At 46.3% G+C, this 14,040-nt stretch overlaps 1 protein-coding gene across 1 annotated transcript in view; it reads right to left on the bottom strand.

Moving 5' to 3' along the window:
• The window catches only part of LOC129827672 (dystrophin-related protein 2-like), a gene marked incomplete in the record, with an annotated part of 139,307 nt that extends 127,048 nt beyond the window's left edge, over positions 1-12,259 (bottom strand). Inside the window, 2 exon segments of the mRNA XM_055888717.1 lie at positions 4,534-4,711; positions 11,245-12,259. Coding sequence (XP_055744692.1) covers positions 4,534-4,580 — 47 coding nt within the window.
• Between the last annotated feature and the right edge of the window lie 1,781 nt (positions 12,260-14,040).

Here is a 14,040-nt window from a genome sequence, read left to right as displayed (position 1 = left end):
GTTTTGAAACATTGTGTGTTTTCTTGAAATTATTCTGTTGATACTCTCCCACTGCCTAAAGTAAATGGTATATTAATCACATTGAAATATATTGTATATCACACTCCCATTGAAACCCAGTATACAGTATAACACATGCATACCATTGAAACTCAATATATAAAATATCCTACCCCCATTGAAACCCACTTTAAAACACATCCTACCCCCATTGAAACCCACTTTAAAACACATCCTAACACCATTGAAACCCAATTTAAAACACATCCTACCCTCATCGAAACCCAATTTAAAACACATCCTACCACCATTGAAACCCAATTTAAAACACATCCTACCTCCATTGAAACCCAATTTAAAACACATCCTACCTCCATTGAAAAGAAGTGAATGGCATGGGCGAGTGTTCGGACGAGATTGTATATAAAATATTGACTAATGAATTGATCACAATTATTGATTGATTAAGTATGTTCACCTAGTCATTGGGATTGTTCGATCGTGCCTACTGCCTGATCTACAAATCATGTCGTGTAACGACCGGGCGCCGAGCGAGATGGCTGCCTCGCTTCGCGTTCCTTGGAAAATATGCAGTATTCTGTTTTTTTATGTGTTATTTCTTACATTGGTACCCCAGGTGATCTTAGATGTCATTACATACAGTCGGGAGGAACTACTGAAAATACGATTAACGTCAACTAACCACCGTTCCTACCAGGAATATGACTTTCCCGAAACGGATCCAGTGTTTTGCCTTCCACCCAATACAATGGACCTGATCCCAGCCGGCGAAGCTACTCGACGCCGTAAAAGGGGAAAACGTAGCGGTCTCCTGGTCAGGCTTCGGAGACGGGCACATCGCGCTCCACTCCCTAGCATACTACTCGCCAATGTCCAGTCTCTTGACAATAAGGTCGATGAAATCCGAGCACGGGTAACTTTCCAGAGAGACATCAGGGATTGCAACGTGCTCTGCTTCACGGAAACATGGCTAACTCAAAAGAGGCTAACGGAGTCGGTGCAGCCAGCTGGTTTCTTCACGCATCGCGCAGACAGAAACAAACATCTTTCTGGTAAGAAGAGGGGCGGGGGGGTATGCCTCATGATTAACGAGACGTGGTGTGACCATCATAACAACACTCAGGAACTCAAGTCATTCTGTTCACCTGATCTAGAACTCCTCACAATCAAATGTCGACCGCATTATCTACCAAGGGAATTCTCTTCGGTCATAATCACAGCCGTATATATTCCCCCCCAAGCAGACACATCGATGGCCCTGAACGAACTCTATCTGACTCTCTGTAAACTGGAAACCACACACCCTGAGGCTGCATTCATCGTAGCTGGGGATTTTAACAAGGCTAATCTAAAAACAAAACTCCCTAAATTCTATCAGCACATCGATTGTCCTACCAGGGCTGGCAAAACTCTGGACCATTGTTATACTAACTTCCGCGACGCATATAAGGCCCTCCCCCGCCCTCCTTTCGGAAAAGCTGACCACGACTCCATTTTGTTGATTCCAGCCTACAAACAGAAATTAAAAACTACAAGCTCCCGCGCTCAGGTCTGTTCAACGCTGGTCCGACCAATCTGATTCCACGCTTCAAGACTGCTTCGATCACGCGGATTGGAATATGTTCCGCACCGCGTCCAACAACAACATTGAAGAATATGCTGATTCGGTGAGCGAGTTCATTAGGAAGTGCATTGACGATGTCGTACCCACAGCAACGATTAAAACATTCCCAAACCAGAAACCGTGGATTGACGGCAGCATTCGCGTGAAACTGAAAGCGCGAACCACTGCTTTTAACCAGGGCAAGGTGACCGGAAACTATTCTCTCCGCAAGGCTATCAAACAGGCTAAGTCCCAGTACAGAGACAAAATTGAATCGCAATTCAACAGCTCAGACACAAGAGGTATGTGGCAGGGTCTACAGTCTATCACGGATTACAAAAAGAAAACCAGCCCCGTCGCGGACCAGGATGTCTTGCTCCCAGACAGGCTAAATACCTTTTTTGCCCGCTTTGAGGACAATACAGTGCCACTGACACGGCCCGCTACCAAAACCTGCGGGCTCTCCTTCACTGCAGCCGAGGTGAGTAAAACATTTAAACGTGTTAACCCTCGCAAGGCTGCAGGCCCAGACGGCATTCCCAGCCGCGTCCTCAGAGCATGCGCAGACCAGCTGGCTGGTGTGTTTACGGACATATTCAATCAATCCTTATTCCAGTCTGCTGTTCCCACATGCTTCAAGAGGGCCACCATTGTTCCTGTTCCCAAGAAAGCTAAGGTAACTGAGCTAAACGACTACCGCCCCATAGCACTCACTTCCGTCATCATGAAGTGCTTTGAGAGACTAGTCAAGGACCATATCACCTCCACCCTACCGGACACCCTAGACCCACTCCAATTTGCTTACCGACCCAATAGGTCCACAGACGACGCAATCGCAACCACACTGCACACTGCCCTAACCCATCTGGACAAGAGGAATACCTATGTGATAATGCTGTTCATCGACTACAGCTCAGCATTTAACACCATAGTACCCTCCAAACACGTCATCAAGCTCGAGACCCTGGGTCTCGACCCCGCCCTGTGCAACTGGGTCCTGGACTTCCTGACGGGCCGCCCCCAGGTGGTGAGGGTAGGTAACAACATCTCCACCCCGCTGATCCTCAACACTGGGGCCCCACAAGGGTGCGTTCTGAGCCCTCTCCTGTACTCCCTGTTCACCCACGACTGCGTGGCCATGCACGCCTCCAACTCAATCATCAAGTTTGCGGACGACACTACAGTGGTAGGCTTGATTACCAACAACGACGAGACGGCCTACAGGGAGGAGGTGAGGGCCCTCGGAGTGTGGTGTCAGGAAAATAACCTCACACTCAACGTCAACAAAACAAAGGAGATGATTGTGGACTTCAGGAAACAGCAGAGGGAGCACCCCCCTATCCACATCGACGGGTCAGTAGTGGAGAAGGTGGAAAGTTTTAAGTTCCTCGGTGTACACATCACGGACAAACTGAATTGGTCCACCCACACAGACAGCGTTGTGAAGAAGGCGCAGCAGCGCCTCTTCAACCTCAGGAGGCTGAAGAAATTCGGCTTGTCACCAAAAGCACTCACAAACTTCTACAGATGCACAATCGAGAGCATCCTGTCGGGCTGTATCACCGCCTGGTACGGCAACTGCTCCGCACACAACCGTAAGGCTCTCCATCACCCGGGGCAAACTACCTGCCCTCCAGGACACCTACACCACCCGATGTCACAGGAAGGCCATAAAGATCATCAAGGACAACAACCACCCAAGCCACTGCCTGTTCACCCCGCTATCATCCAGAAGGTGAGGTCAGTACAGGTGCATCCAAGCAGGGACCGAGAGACTGAAAAACAGCTTCTATCTCAAGGCCATCAGACTGTTAAACAGCCACCACTAACATTTAGCGGCCGCTGCCAACATACTGACTCAACTCCAGCCACTTTAAAAATGGGAATTGATGGAAATTATGTAAAAATGTACCACCAGCCACTTTAAACAATGCCACCTAATATAATGTTTACATACCCTACATTACACATCTCTTATGTATATGTATATACTGTACTCTATATCATCTACTGCATCTGGCCATCTTATGTAATACATGGACCACTAGCCACTTTAAACTATGCCACTTTATGTTTACATACCCTACAGTACTCATCTCATAGGTATATACCGTACTCTATACCATGTACTGCACCATTGCCTATGCCGTTCTGTACCATCACTCATTCATATATCTCTATGTACATATTCTTTATCCCTTTACACTTGCGTGTATAAGGTAGTAGTTGCGGAATTGTTAGGTTAGATTACTTGTTGTTATTACTGCATTGTCGGAACTAGAAGCACAAGCATTTCGCTACACTCGCATTAACATCTGCTAACCATGTGTATGTGACTAATTAAATTTGATTTGATTTGATTTGATTTGAACCCAATTTAAAACACATCCTACCACCATTGAAACCCAATTTAAAACACATCCTACCTCCATTGAAACCCAATTTAAAACACATCCTAACACCATTGAAACCCAATTTAAAACACATCCTACCTTCATCAAAAGCCAATTTAAAACACATCCTACCTCCATTGAAACCCAATTTAAAACACATCCTACCACCATTGAAACCCAATTTAAAACACATCCTACCCTCATCGAAACACAATTTGAAACACATCCTACCTCCATTGAAACCTAATTTAAAACACATCCTACCCTCATCGAAACACAATTTAAAACACATCATACCTCCATTGAAACCCAATTTAAAACACATCCTACCCTCATCAAAACACAATTTAAAACACATCCTACCTCCATTGAAACCTAATTTAAAACACATCCTATACCCATTGAAACCCAATGTAAAACACACTCCCATTGAAACACATGTATAACACTCCCATTGAAACTCAATGTGAAGGAGAATCCTAACCCCATTGAACCCCATTGTAAGCAACGCCTTACCGGATGTTGTGGGACTTGCGTTTGATCTCGTTCCAGCATAGGTTCATGTCTCCAGATGTGTGGTGCCCTCCCAGCCTGCTACACTTCGTCCCCACCACTCCGTCCTCCTGCCCCTCAGCATCCACCGTGGACTGGCAGGGCACACAGTGGCATCCCGGCCACCCTGGTCGCCCCGCAGCTACACACAACAACACAGAACACACACATCAGCCTATTTTTATTTTTTAAATGTTTTATTTAACCTTTATTTAACCAGGTAGGCTAGTTGAGAACAAATTCTAATTTACATCTGCGACCTGGCCAAGATAAAGCAAAGCAGTTCGACACATAAAACAACACAGTTACACATGGAATAAACAAACCTACAGTCAATAATACAGTAGGAAAAAAGGGTATATATAAGTATATATGTATATATATGTATATATATAGGCAATAAAATAGCCCATAGTGGCAAGGTAATTACGATATAGCAATTAAACACTGGAGTGATAGATATGCAGAAGATGAATGTGCAAGTAGAGATACTGGGGTGCAAAGGAGCAACATTAACAAAATAAATACAGTATGGGGATGAGGTAGTTGGATGGGCTATTTACAGATGGGCTATGTACAGGTGCAGTGATCTGTGAGCTGCTCTTACAGCTGGTGCTTGAAGTTAGTGAGGGAGATAAGAGTCTCCAGCTTCAGCGATTTTTGCAGTTCGTTCCAGTCATTGGCAGCAGAGAACTGGAAGGAGAGGCGGCCAAAGGAGGAATTGACTTCGGGGGTGACCAGTGAAATATACCTGCTGGAGCGCGTGCTGCGGGTGGGTGCTGCTATGGTGACCAGTGAACTGAGATAAGACTGGGCTTTACCTAGCAAAGACTTGTTGATGACCTGGAGCCAGTGGGTTTGGCGACGAGTATGAAGCGAGGGCCAGCCAATAAGAGCATACAAGTCGCAGTGGTGGGTAGTATATGGGGCTTTGGTGACAAAACGGATGGCACTGTGATAGACTGCAAACAATTTGTTGAGTAGAGTGTTGGAGGCTATTTTGTAGATGACATCGCCGAAGTCGAGGATCGTTAGGATGGTCAGTTTTACGAGGGTATGTTTGGCAACATGAGTGAATGATGCTTTGTTGCGAAATAGGAAGCCGATTCTAGATTTAATTTTGGATTGGAGATGCTTAGTGTTGGTCTGGAAGGAGAGTTTACAGTCTTACCAGAAACCTAGGTATTTGTAGTTGTCCACATATTCTAGGTCAGAACCGTCCAGAGTAGTGATGCTGGACGTGCGGGCAGCGATCGGTTGAAGAGCATGCATTTAGTTTTACTTGCATTTAAGAGCAGTTGGAGGCCATGGAAGGAGAGTTGTATGGCATTGAAGCTCGTTTGGAGGTTAGTTAGCACAGTGTCCAAAGAAGGGCCGGAAGTATACAGAATGGTGTCGTCTGCGTAGAGGTGGATCAGAGAATCACCAGCAGCAAAAGCGACATCATTGATGTATACAGAGAAGAAAGTCGGCCCGAGATCTGAACCCTGTGGCACCCCCATTGAGACTCCCAGAGGTCCGGACAACAGGCCCTCCAATTTGACACACTGAACTCTACCAGAGAAGTAGTTGGTGAACCAGTCGAGGCAGTCATTTGAGAAACCAAGGCTGTTGAGTCTGCCGATAAGAATGTGGTGATTGACAGAGTCGAAAGCCTTGGCCAGGTCGATGAATACGGCTGCACAGTATTGTCTCTTATCGATGGCAGTTATGATATCGTTTAGGACCTTGAGCGTGGCTGAGGTGCACCCCTGACCAGCTCGGAAGCCAGATTGCATAGCAGAGAAGGTACGGTGGGATTCGAAATGGTAGGTGATCTGTTTGTTAACTTGGCTTTCGAAGACCTTAGTCTAGAGTGACCGCAGCAGCCTACCAATCTTTGGGGATCTCAGACGATACGAAAGAGAGGTTGAACAGGCTAGTAATAGGGGTTGCAACAATTTCGGCAGATAATTGTAGAAAGAGAGGGTCCAGATTGTCTAGCCTGGCTGATTTGTAGGGGTCCAGATTTTGCAGCTCTTACAGACCATCAGCTATCTGGATTTGGGTGATGGAGAAATGGGGGAGGCTTGGGCAAGTTGCTGTGGGGGTGCAGGGCAGTTGACCGGGGTAGGAGTAGCCAGGTGGAAAGCATGGCCAGCCGTATAATTTTTTTATTGAAATTCTCAATTATCGTGGATTTATCGGTGGTGACAGTGTTTTTATAACTTCTATAGCTTCTACAGCTTCTATAACATTGCATCGTAACGTATAATCACGTCGTATTATAGGTTTGTGAGGTTTGTGATGGCCTCAGCTCAGGCAAGTGATGAGAGAGTGATTGTAGGGTCGTGACATCTCTTCTGTCTGGCCACTGAGCTGTCAGGGAGCTTCCTCTTCATCTCCAATCAAGTCTAATCATCCTCCCCTCTAGGAGGTCACCGCCTATACCTTCACTAAAGCCTGCACTAAATTACTATTGCCCCGTAGCACTCACATCTGTAGCCATGAAATGCTTTGAAAGGCTGGTCATGGCTCACATCATCGCCATCATCCCAAACACCCTGGACCCACTCCAATGCACCCACTCCAATTCGCATACCGCCCCAACAGATCCACAGATGATGCAATCTCTATTGAACTCAACAGTGCCCTTTCCCACTTGGACAAGAGGAACACCTATGTGAGAATGCTGTTCATTGATTACAGCTCAGCGTTCAACAATAGTGCCCTCTAAGCTCGTCCCTAAACTAAGGACCCTGCAATTAAACACCTCCCTCTGCAACTGGATCCTTGACTTCCTAACGGGCTTCCCCAAGGTGGTAAGGGTAGGCAACAACACATTCGTAATGCTGACCCTCAACACGTGGGCCCCTCAAGGGTGCGTGCTTAGTCCCCTCCTGTACTCACAGTTCACCCACGACTGCGTGGCCATCATTAAGTTTGCACACACAACGGTGGTAGGCCTGATCCCCGACAATGATGAGACAGCCTACATGGAGGAGATCAGAGAGTTGGCAGTGTAGTGCCAGGACAACAACATCAACGTCAGAAAGGCTAAGGAGCTGATCGTGAACTACAGGAAACGGGCTGTTGTGGAGCAGGTCGAGAGCTTCAAGTTCCTCAGTGTCCACATCCCTAAGGAACTATCATGGTCCACACATATTAACACAGTTGTGAAGAACGCACAACAACGCCTCTTTCCCTGCAAGAGAAAATAGTTATACATGGAACTGAAAAGGGTTCTACTGGAACTAAAAAAGGTTCTCCAATGGGGACAGACAAACATCCCTTTTGGAACCCTATTTTCTAAGAGTTTAAGCATATATCACCCTCACCGTCTCTCTCCCCCCTCTCTCTCCTCTCTCTCTCCTCTCTCTTCCCCCTCTCTCTCTCCTCTCGCTCCTCTCTCTCTCTCTCCTCTCTCTTCCCTCTCTCTCCTCTCTCTCCCCTTTCTCTCCTCTTTCTCCCCTTTCTCTCTCTCCTCTCTCTCCCCTTTCTCTCCTCTCTCTCTCTCCTCTCTCTTCCCCCTCTCTCTCTCTCTCCTCTCTCTCTCTCCTCTCTCACCTTCTCTCTCCTCTCTCTATCCTCTCTCTCCTCTCTCTCCCCTTTCTCTCTCTTCCCTTTCTCTCCCCTTTCTCTCTCTCCTCTCTTACCTTCTCTCTCTCCTTTCTCTCATCTCTCTCATCTCTCTCTCTCTCTCCTCTCTCACCTTCTCTCTCCTCTCTCTCCTTTCTCTCCCCTCTCTCTCATCTCTCTTTCCTTCTCTCTCTCCTTTTCTCTCCTCTATCTCCTCTCTCTCCTCTCGCTCCTCTCTCTATCTCTCCTCTCTCTCCCCTTTCTCTCCTCTTTCTCCCATTTCTCTCTCTCCACTCTCTCTCCTCTCTCTCCCCTTTCTCTACTCTCTCTTCCCCCTCTCTCTCTCCTCTCTCTCTCCTCTCTCACCTTCTCTCTCCTCTCTCTATCCTCTCTCTCTCCTTTCTCTCCTCTCTCTTCTCTCTCTCCCCTTTCTCTCTCTCCCCTTTCTCTCTCTCCTCTCTCCTCTCTTACCTTCTCTCTTACCTTCTCTCTCTCCTTTCTCTCCTTTCTCTCATCTCTCTCCTCTCTCTCCCTCTCCTCTCTCACCTTCTCTCTCCTCTCTATCCTTTCTCTCCCCTCTCTCTCCTCTCTCTCATCTCTCTCTCCTTTTCTCTCCTCTATCTCCTCTCTCTCCTCTATCTGCTTGCCTCTCATTATTGAGACAGCCCTCTGTTTGTTCAAGGGCAATTTCCCAATTTTGTATGAATCAGCATCTCTCTCTCCCTCGTCCTCTGTATAATCCACTGGCTGGATGATTAATCCTCTCTGTTCATGGTTCTTCAGTTATGTGGATAGGAGCTCAGATACTGTTAATACCTACAAGCCACACAGGCTCACTGGAACTCCAGCTATTAAACATATTAAAATCACCAGCAGCAATGAGCAGCCAACAGGACCTTTTCCCCAGCTTAGCCTAATATCGCTGAGCAATTATGACTGCACAGACGGACTGTAATAACACACAACACAGCGATATGAAGCGGAGTGACCATGTTTTGTTTGTTTACTTGATGGCAAATTGAGCTGAATCAACAGAAAGGGCATCAACGACAGCAGTAGCGGTGGAACTGCACCCCTGTTTATAGCTTTGACTGAGGAAGGCGTTTTTTCCAACCATACGAAGGGGAGCCTTGTGTTAGTGATGCCAGAACACTGGGCAGGCCTGGGCTATCTTCCTTCCTCTCCTCTCTGTGTCCAGACCGGAGACAAGCACTGGCATCAGCACTGGCAACTGCGTCAGGCAGGACCACCAGCATCGGACCAGCATACTCATGCATACACAAGAGTGATGCACACATACACACAAACCATTGAAAATCATGGACACACACACAAACACACACACTACATTCCCCAACACACTTACACAGAGTAATTCAACGACACATACCATCAACTCATGTTTCACAAATGGACACATGAGTTTCATATGCTGCACAGGTCCATCTCTGGACATGTATTATTGACGAGTGTGGTATCTGATAATCGCTGAAGCACCCTCCCATTTTCCCAAGAAGGCTGAGCCTGTGTGGGGAGCACTGAGGTTTACCGGTAAGCTCTTCACTCCGTGCTGCAGCACTAGGCTGTATTTATTTCGTTTCTTTGGCAAGGATTCTCACATAGACTGAATTGAATAAAAACAGTCTATCACTGACTCATAAAACACCAAGGTGTCTTTAAAAAATAAACCACCTCCTCAAAACCTAGCTGATCAACACAGTTCATTGTGAAATACTAATTACTTAATTACTTATTAGAAATTTGTGACAGGGACATTTTTCGTGTGTATTACACAATTTTCTTCACAGCTCATTTTTTGTGTGTATTAGACAATTTCATTTCTTCATAACGCATTAGTGTACTGTACATTACACAAATTTCTATTTGTTGTGGCTAATGTTTGCTAGGCGGGGATTAAGGTTAGGGTTAGGTTTAAGGGTTAAGGGTTAGGTAACAAGCTAGTTAAAGTAACATGCTAGCGAAAGGGTTAGGATTAGGGCTAGCTAACATGCTACCAAAGTAGTTAAAAAGTAGTAAGTTGTTGTAAAGTTGCTAATTAGCTAAAATGCAAAAGTTGTCCATGACGTGGTTCAAACAGGCAACAATTGAGTTACTAAACAGTCAAGTTATACGCCCACCCATCCTCCCCGACCAACCACCCTCCTTCTGTTTCTGCCTTAAGTAACCTAATCTTTGTACTTTAATATATTTGCATCAATTGACCATGTCTTTCCGAAATATACTCAAAAGCTTTCGAGTATTGTCGTGGAAATTCAGTACTGAGAGAGATTTGGTCATTTCTTCAAACAACGATCTTTATTTAATATCGATTAATTATTGCAATACTGAGTCTGGTCGACCCCCCCCCCCCCCCCCCCCCCCCCCTGAACAAGGCAGTTAACCCACTGTTCCTAGGGCATCATTGTAAATAAGAATTTGTTCTTAACTGACTTGCCTAGTTAAATAAAGGTTAAAAAAAAAATTGCAAGTGGGTTGTTCTCTTAACCCCTCCGTGGCTTAGTTTTCCAGATGCAAGGATGATTTAGAGACAATTAGGAATTGTTCTAAACTCCTCCTGGCTATCTCTGTCTCGGTTACACCCACCACATCTTGTCTATATAATGCAGTCTTTAACTCATTTGTCAGCTCAAGCCATCTCCAGTGGCCATACGTCCAGATTAGCTACAGGGAACTAGAGTGAAGCCCATGGAAACACAGAATTAAACAGAACACAAATGCCCTATTTGATAAGTATTAATTGCTAACTATTAATATCAAACAAACCAGGTAAATATGTAATTTTCCTATCACAGTATTTTCCCCAGATGAGAAATAAATCAGATCAAAGACAATCCAAGATAAGATAAACAGCTTTTCCTCATCTCCCAGACAGACGACAACTGTTCAACTACGCAGATAAAACTGCCAGCTGATCAAAGAAGTGACAGTAGTTCCTACTTCCTTCTATACACGTACATACAACACCCTGATAATAATCTCCAGGTATCACCACCACTTTTCACAGATCAGTCTCTCTGAGAAGGAGCAACACAGTATCTACACTACTTCACTCTCATTATGAAACCATAACAGATAGTTGACAGTTACCGTGCTTACCTTGATATATTAGAATCCCAACAGAGAGAATCCCTCCAGGAGCTACAGTAGTGCTACGATAGTGTTCCTCTCACACTGAAGTTCCTGTGATTTTAAGAGGGGTTCCTCACTATTCCCAGAGTGACATTTGTCCTGTCTATAGGCTGCAGAGAATGGAGAGAATGCTGTGATGACTGGTGATGAGGGTGTGGTGGGAACACACAGAGAGACAGAGGCTCCCTCTCCGGTCAATGAACTTATTGTCACTGCACATTCCTCATCACACCAACCTGGTCCTCTACTCCTACCCACTGGCACTGGCAAAGGCCATCTGCCCAGGGTCCAGCCGGTCAATGCCCTTCAGTGACATACAGGCTACAGCAGTGGTTCCCAAAAGGTTTTGTTCTGTGGTCTATCAAAAGCTTTTAGGAATTTCGCTATGGCCCTTCAAGATGAACAGCGAAGGGAGCCTTGTGACATCACTGCCGAAACAACACACTCTCCTGTTTGGAGAAGAAACAACGGGCTGGAGCTCTCACATGGGTTAAACTGCATAGCTGCTTGAGATTGGGTATGAACTCTCCTCCTTCCTCTCCTTCCAGAACAGAGAAAGTGACTGGCAAAGGCACCATCAGAAGACTAATGCCATAATCCAGTCTTAAGCCAGTAGAAAGGGCTGTGAACCACCAATGGGTCCTGATCCACCATCTGGAAATAACGAAGAACGAACCACCATGCAACAACACACAGGGCTGAGCAACACACACAGTGACACCCAGAACAAATCTCCCTCGCACCACAGCCAGTTTCCACTGGGTAGCGGCTTAAGACTGTGCCTGTGGATTTGTGACACAGTTTAATAACACAACTTTGGCTAGGACAACTAAATGTCAGGCCAACACAGAGTCAGAGAATGGGCTTCCAGGGGATACAGTTTGTGGGGGGGATCCAGTAAATGTGTGTGTGTGTGTCCACATGTCTGTAGCAGCTGCCTGATGGTGGTTAGCGGTGCCACTGCCCCCTTCTCCACTGGCCTGTACCCACATCCCCCCCAACGGCCACCAGATTTAGCTAACCGTGTCGTCGAGAGAAAACACAGCAGCCATAGATCTTACTGAATCCACTGCTGCTCACACAGGACAGAGGAGAGAGGGACGAGAGAGGAGAGAGAGAGAGACGCTCGCACATGCTAACACACGCACACACACACAAATGTACACAAACATGCTCACACACGCACATAGGCACACACACAAAGTAGGTGCCCACAGGCCACAGGCTGTCAAAATGGAGATATTCCCCCTGGAAGTGGCAGCAGCCCTCCCAGCTCTGACTGGTCCTTGGATGTGATTTGTGACGCGGGCCACCAAGAAGAGCAGTCAGGAGAGAAGAAATGTTCCCCCACCCCCTCCTACTCCTCCACCTCCACTTTCCCACCTAAATATTTTACCCTCCAGTCTCAATTGTGATCCTTCCAACACTATTTCAATGACTAGTTTATGGGCGCTCTGCCCTTGCTGCGTTGGTTACTGAAGAGCTCTGCGTTTTGAAATTAGACCCCCATTAGCATTAGCAGTCATTATCCCGTATTTAAGGCTGTCTGACTGCCTGGCGGTGCAGAAGAGATGTTATTGGAGCACTTTCACCCGACACTCTTCTCAACGCATCGTTAACATCAGGTGAACATGTTTTATTCATATACAGTACCTGTGTGCTAAGCTCTGTGAAGTGCTTGAGGGGCAGCAGTCCAACTTCAACTGACTATGTGATGACTGTGTGTGTGTGTGTGTGTGTGTGTGTGTGTGTGTGTGTGTGTGTGTGTGTGCGTGCGTGCGTGCGTGCGTGCGCGCGGGCGGGCGTGCGTGCGTGCGTGCGTGCGTGCGTGCGTGCGTGCCTGTTTGTATTCGGGGGAGTTCTCACACCGAATGGTGTTTTTACCGGGAACTAGATAAATGTGTGTGTGTATGCCTTAGCCCATAACATTATTGTCCGTGTGTGTTCCTGCATCCCACAGTGCTCATTTTCTAGTTGGAGATTGTAATGTATGGTGATGCCAGACATACACTATGCAGTAAAACACTGGATGCTTATGCAACTGTCAGAATGTGGGTCTGGGAAGAATCATGTAATCTTCTGTTTAATTATATTTATGACTAATGCTGTGAGCTGCTGTGAGTCTCTCTGCTGTCAAGCTGTGGAGATTTAAGCTACAAAAGGTTCTTAATAAGGTTGAGTCGTCGCCGCAATAAATGCACCAGTCAGATGAAACCTTGCCTGTTAAGGATTGAGATGACAGCTAAAGTGTTAGATCAAAGAGGAAAGGTACTGTAGTTTCTTCTCCAGGATTTTTGTACGATTAAAGGCACTTTCTCCTCCTCTACATGTAAGATCCTTCCCTGAGAGTGAATTTGTGATGTGATTCTATGTGATTTTTCCTTTATTTAACTAGGCAAGTCAGTTAAGAACAAATTCTTATTTTCAATGACGGCCTATGAACAGTGGGTTAACTGCCTTGTTCAGGGCACTGCGTTCATCCACCTCTGGCCTGCTCGCCTCCCTACCACTGAGGAAGTACAGTTCCCGCTCAGCCCAGTCAAAACTGTTCGCTGCTCTGGCACCCCAATGGTGGAACAAACTCCCTCACGACGCCAGGACAGCGGAGTCAATCACCACCTTCCGGAGACACCTGAAACCCCACCTCTTCAAGGAATACCTAGGATAGGATAAAGCAATCCTTCTGCCCCCCCCCCCCCCTTAAAAGATTTAGATGCACTATTGTAAAGTGGCTGTTCCACTGGATGTCATAAGGTGAATGCA

Source organism: Salvelinus fontinalis, chromosome 29 (assembly GCF_029448725.1).
Source record: "Salvelinus fontinalis isolate EN_2023a chromosome 29, ASM2944872v1, whole genome shotgun sequence".
In the NCBI taxonomy this organism is placed as follows: domain Eukaryota; kingdom Metazoa; phylum Chordata; class Actinopteri; order Salmoniformes; family Salmonidae; genus Salvelinus; species Salvelinus fontinalis.
This window is presented reverse-complemented; position numbering and strand designations above follow the sequence as displayed.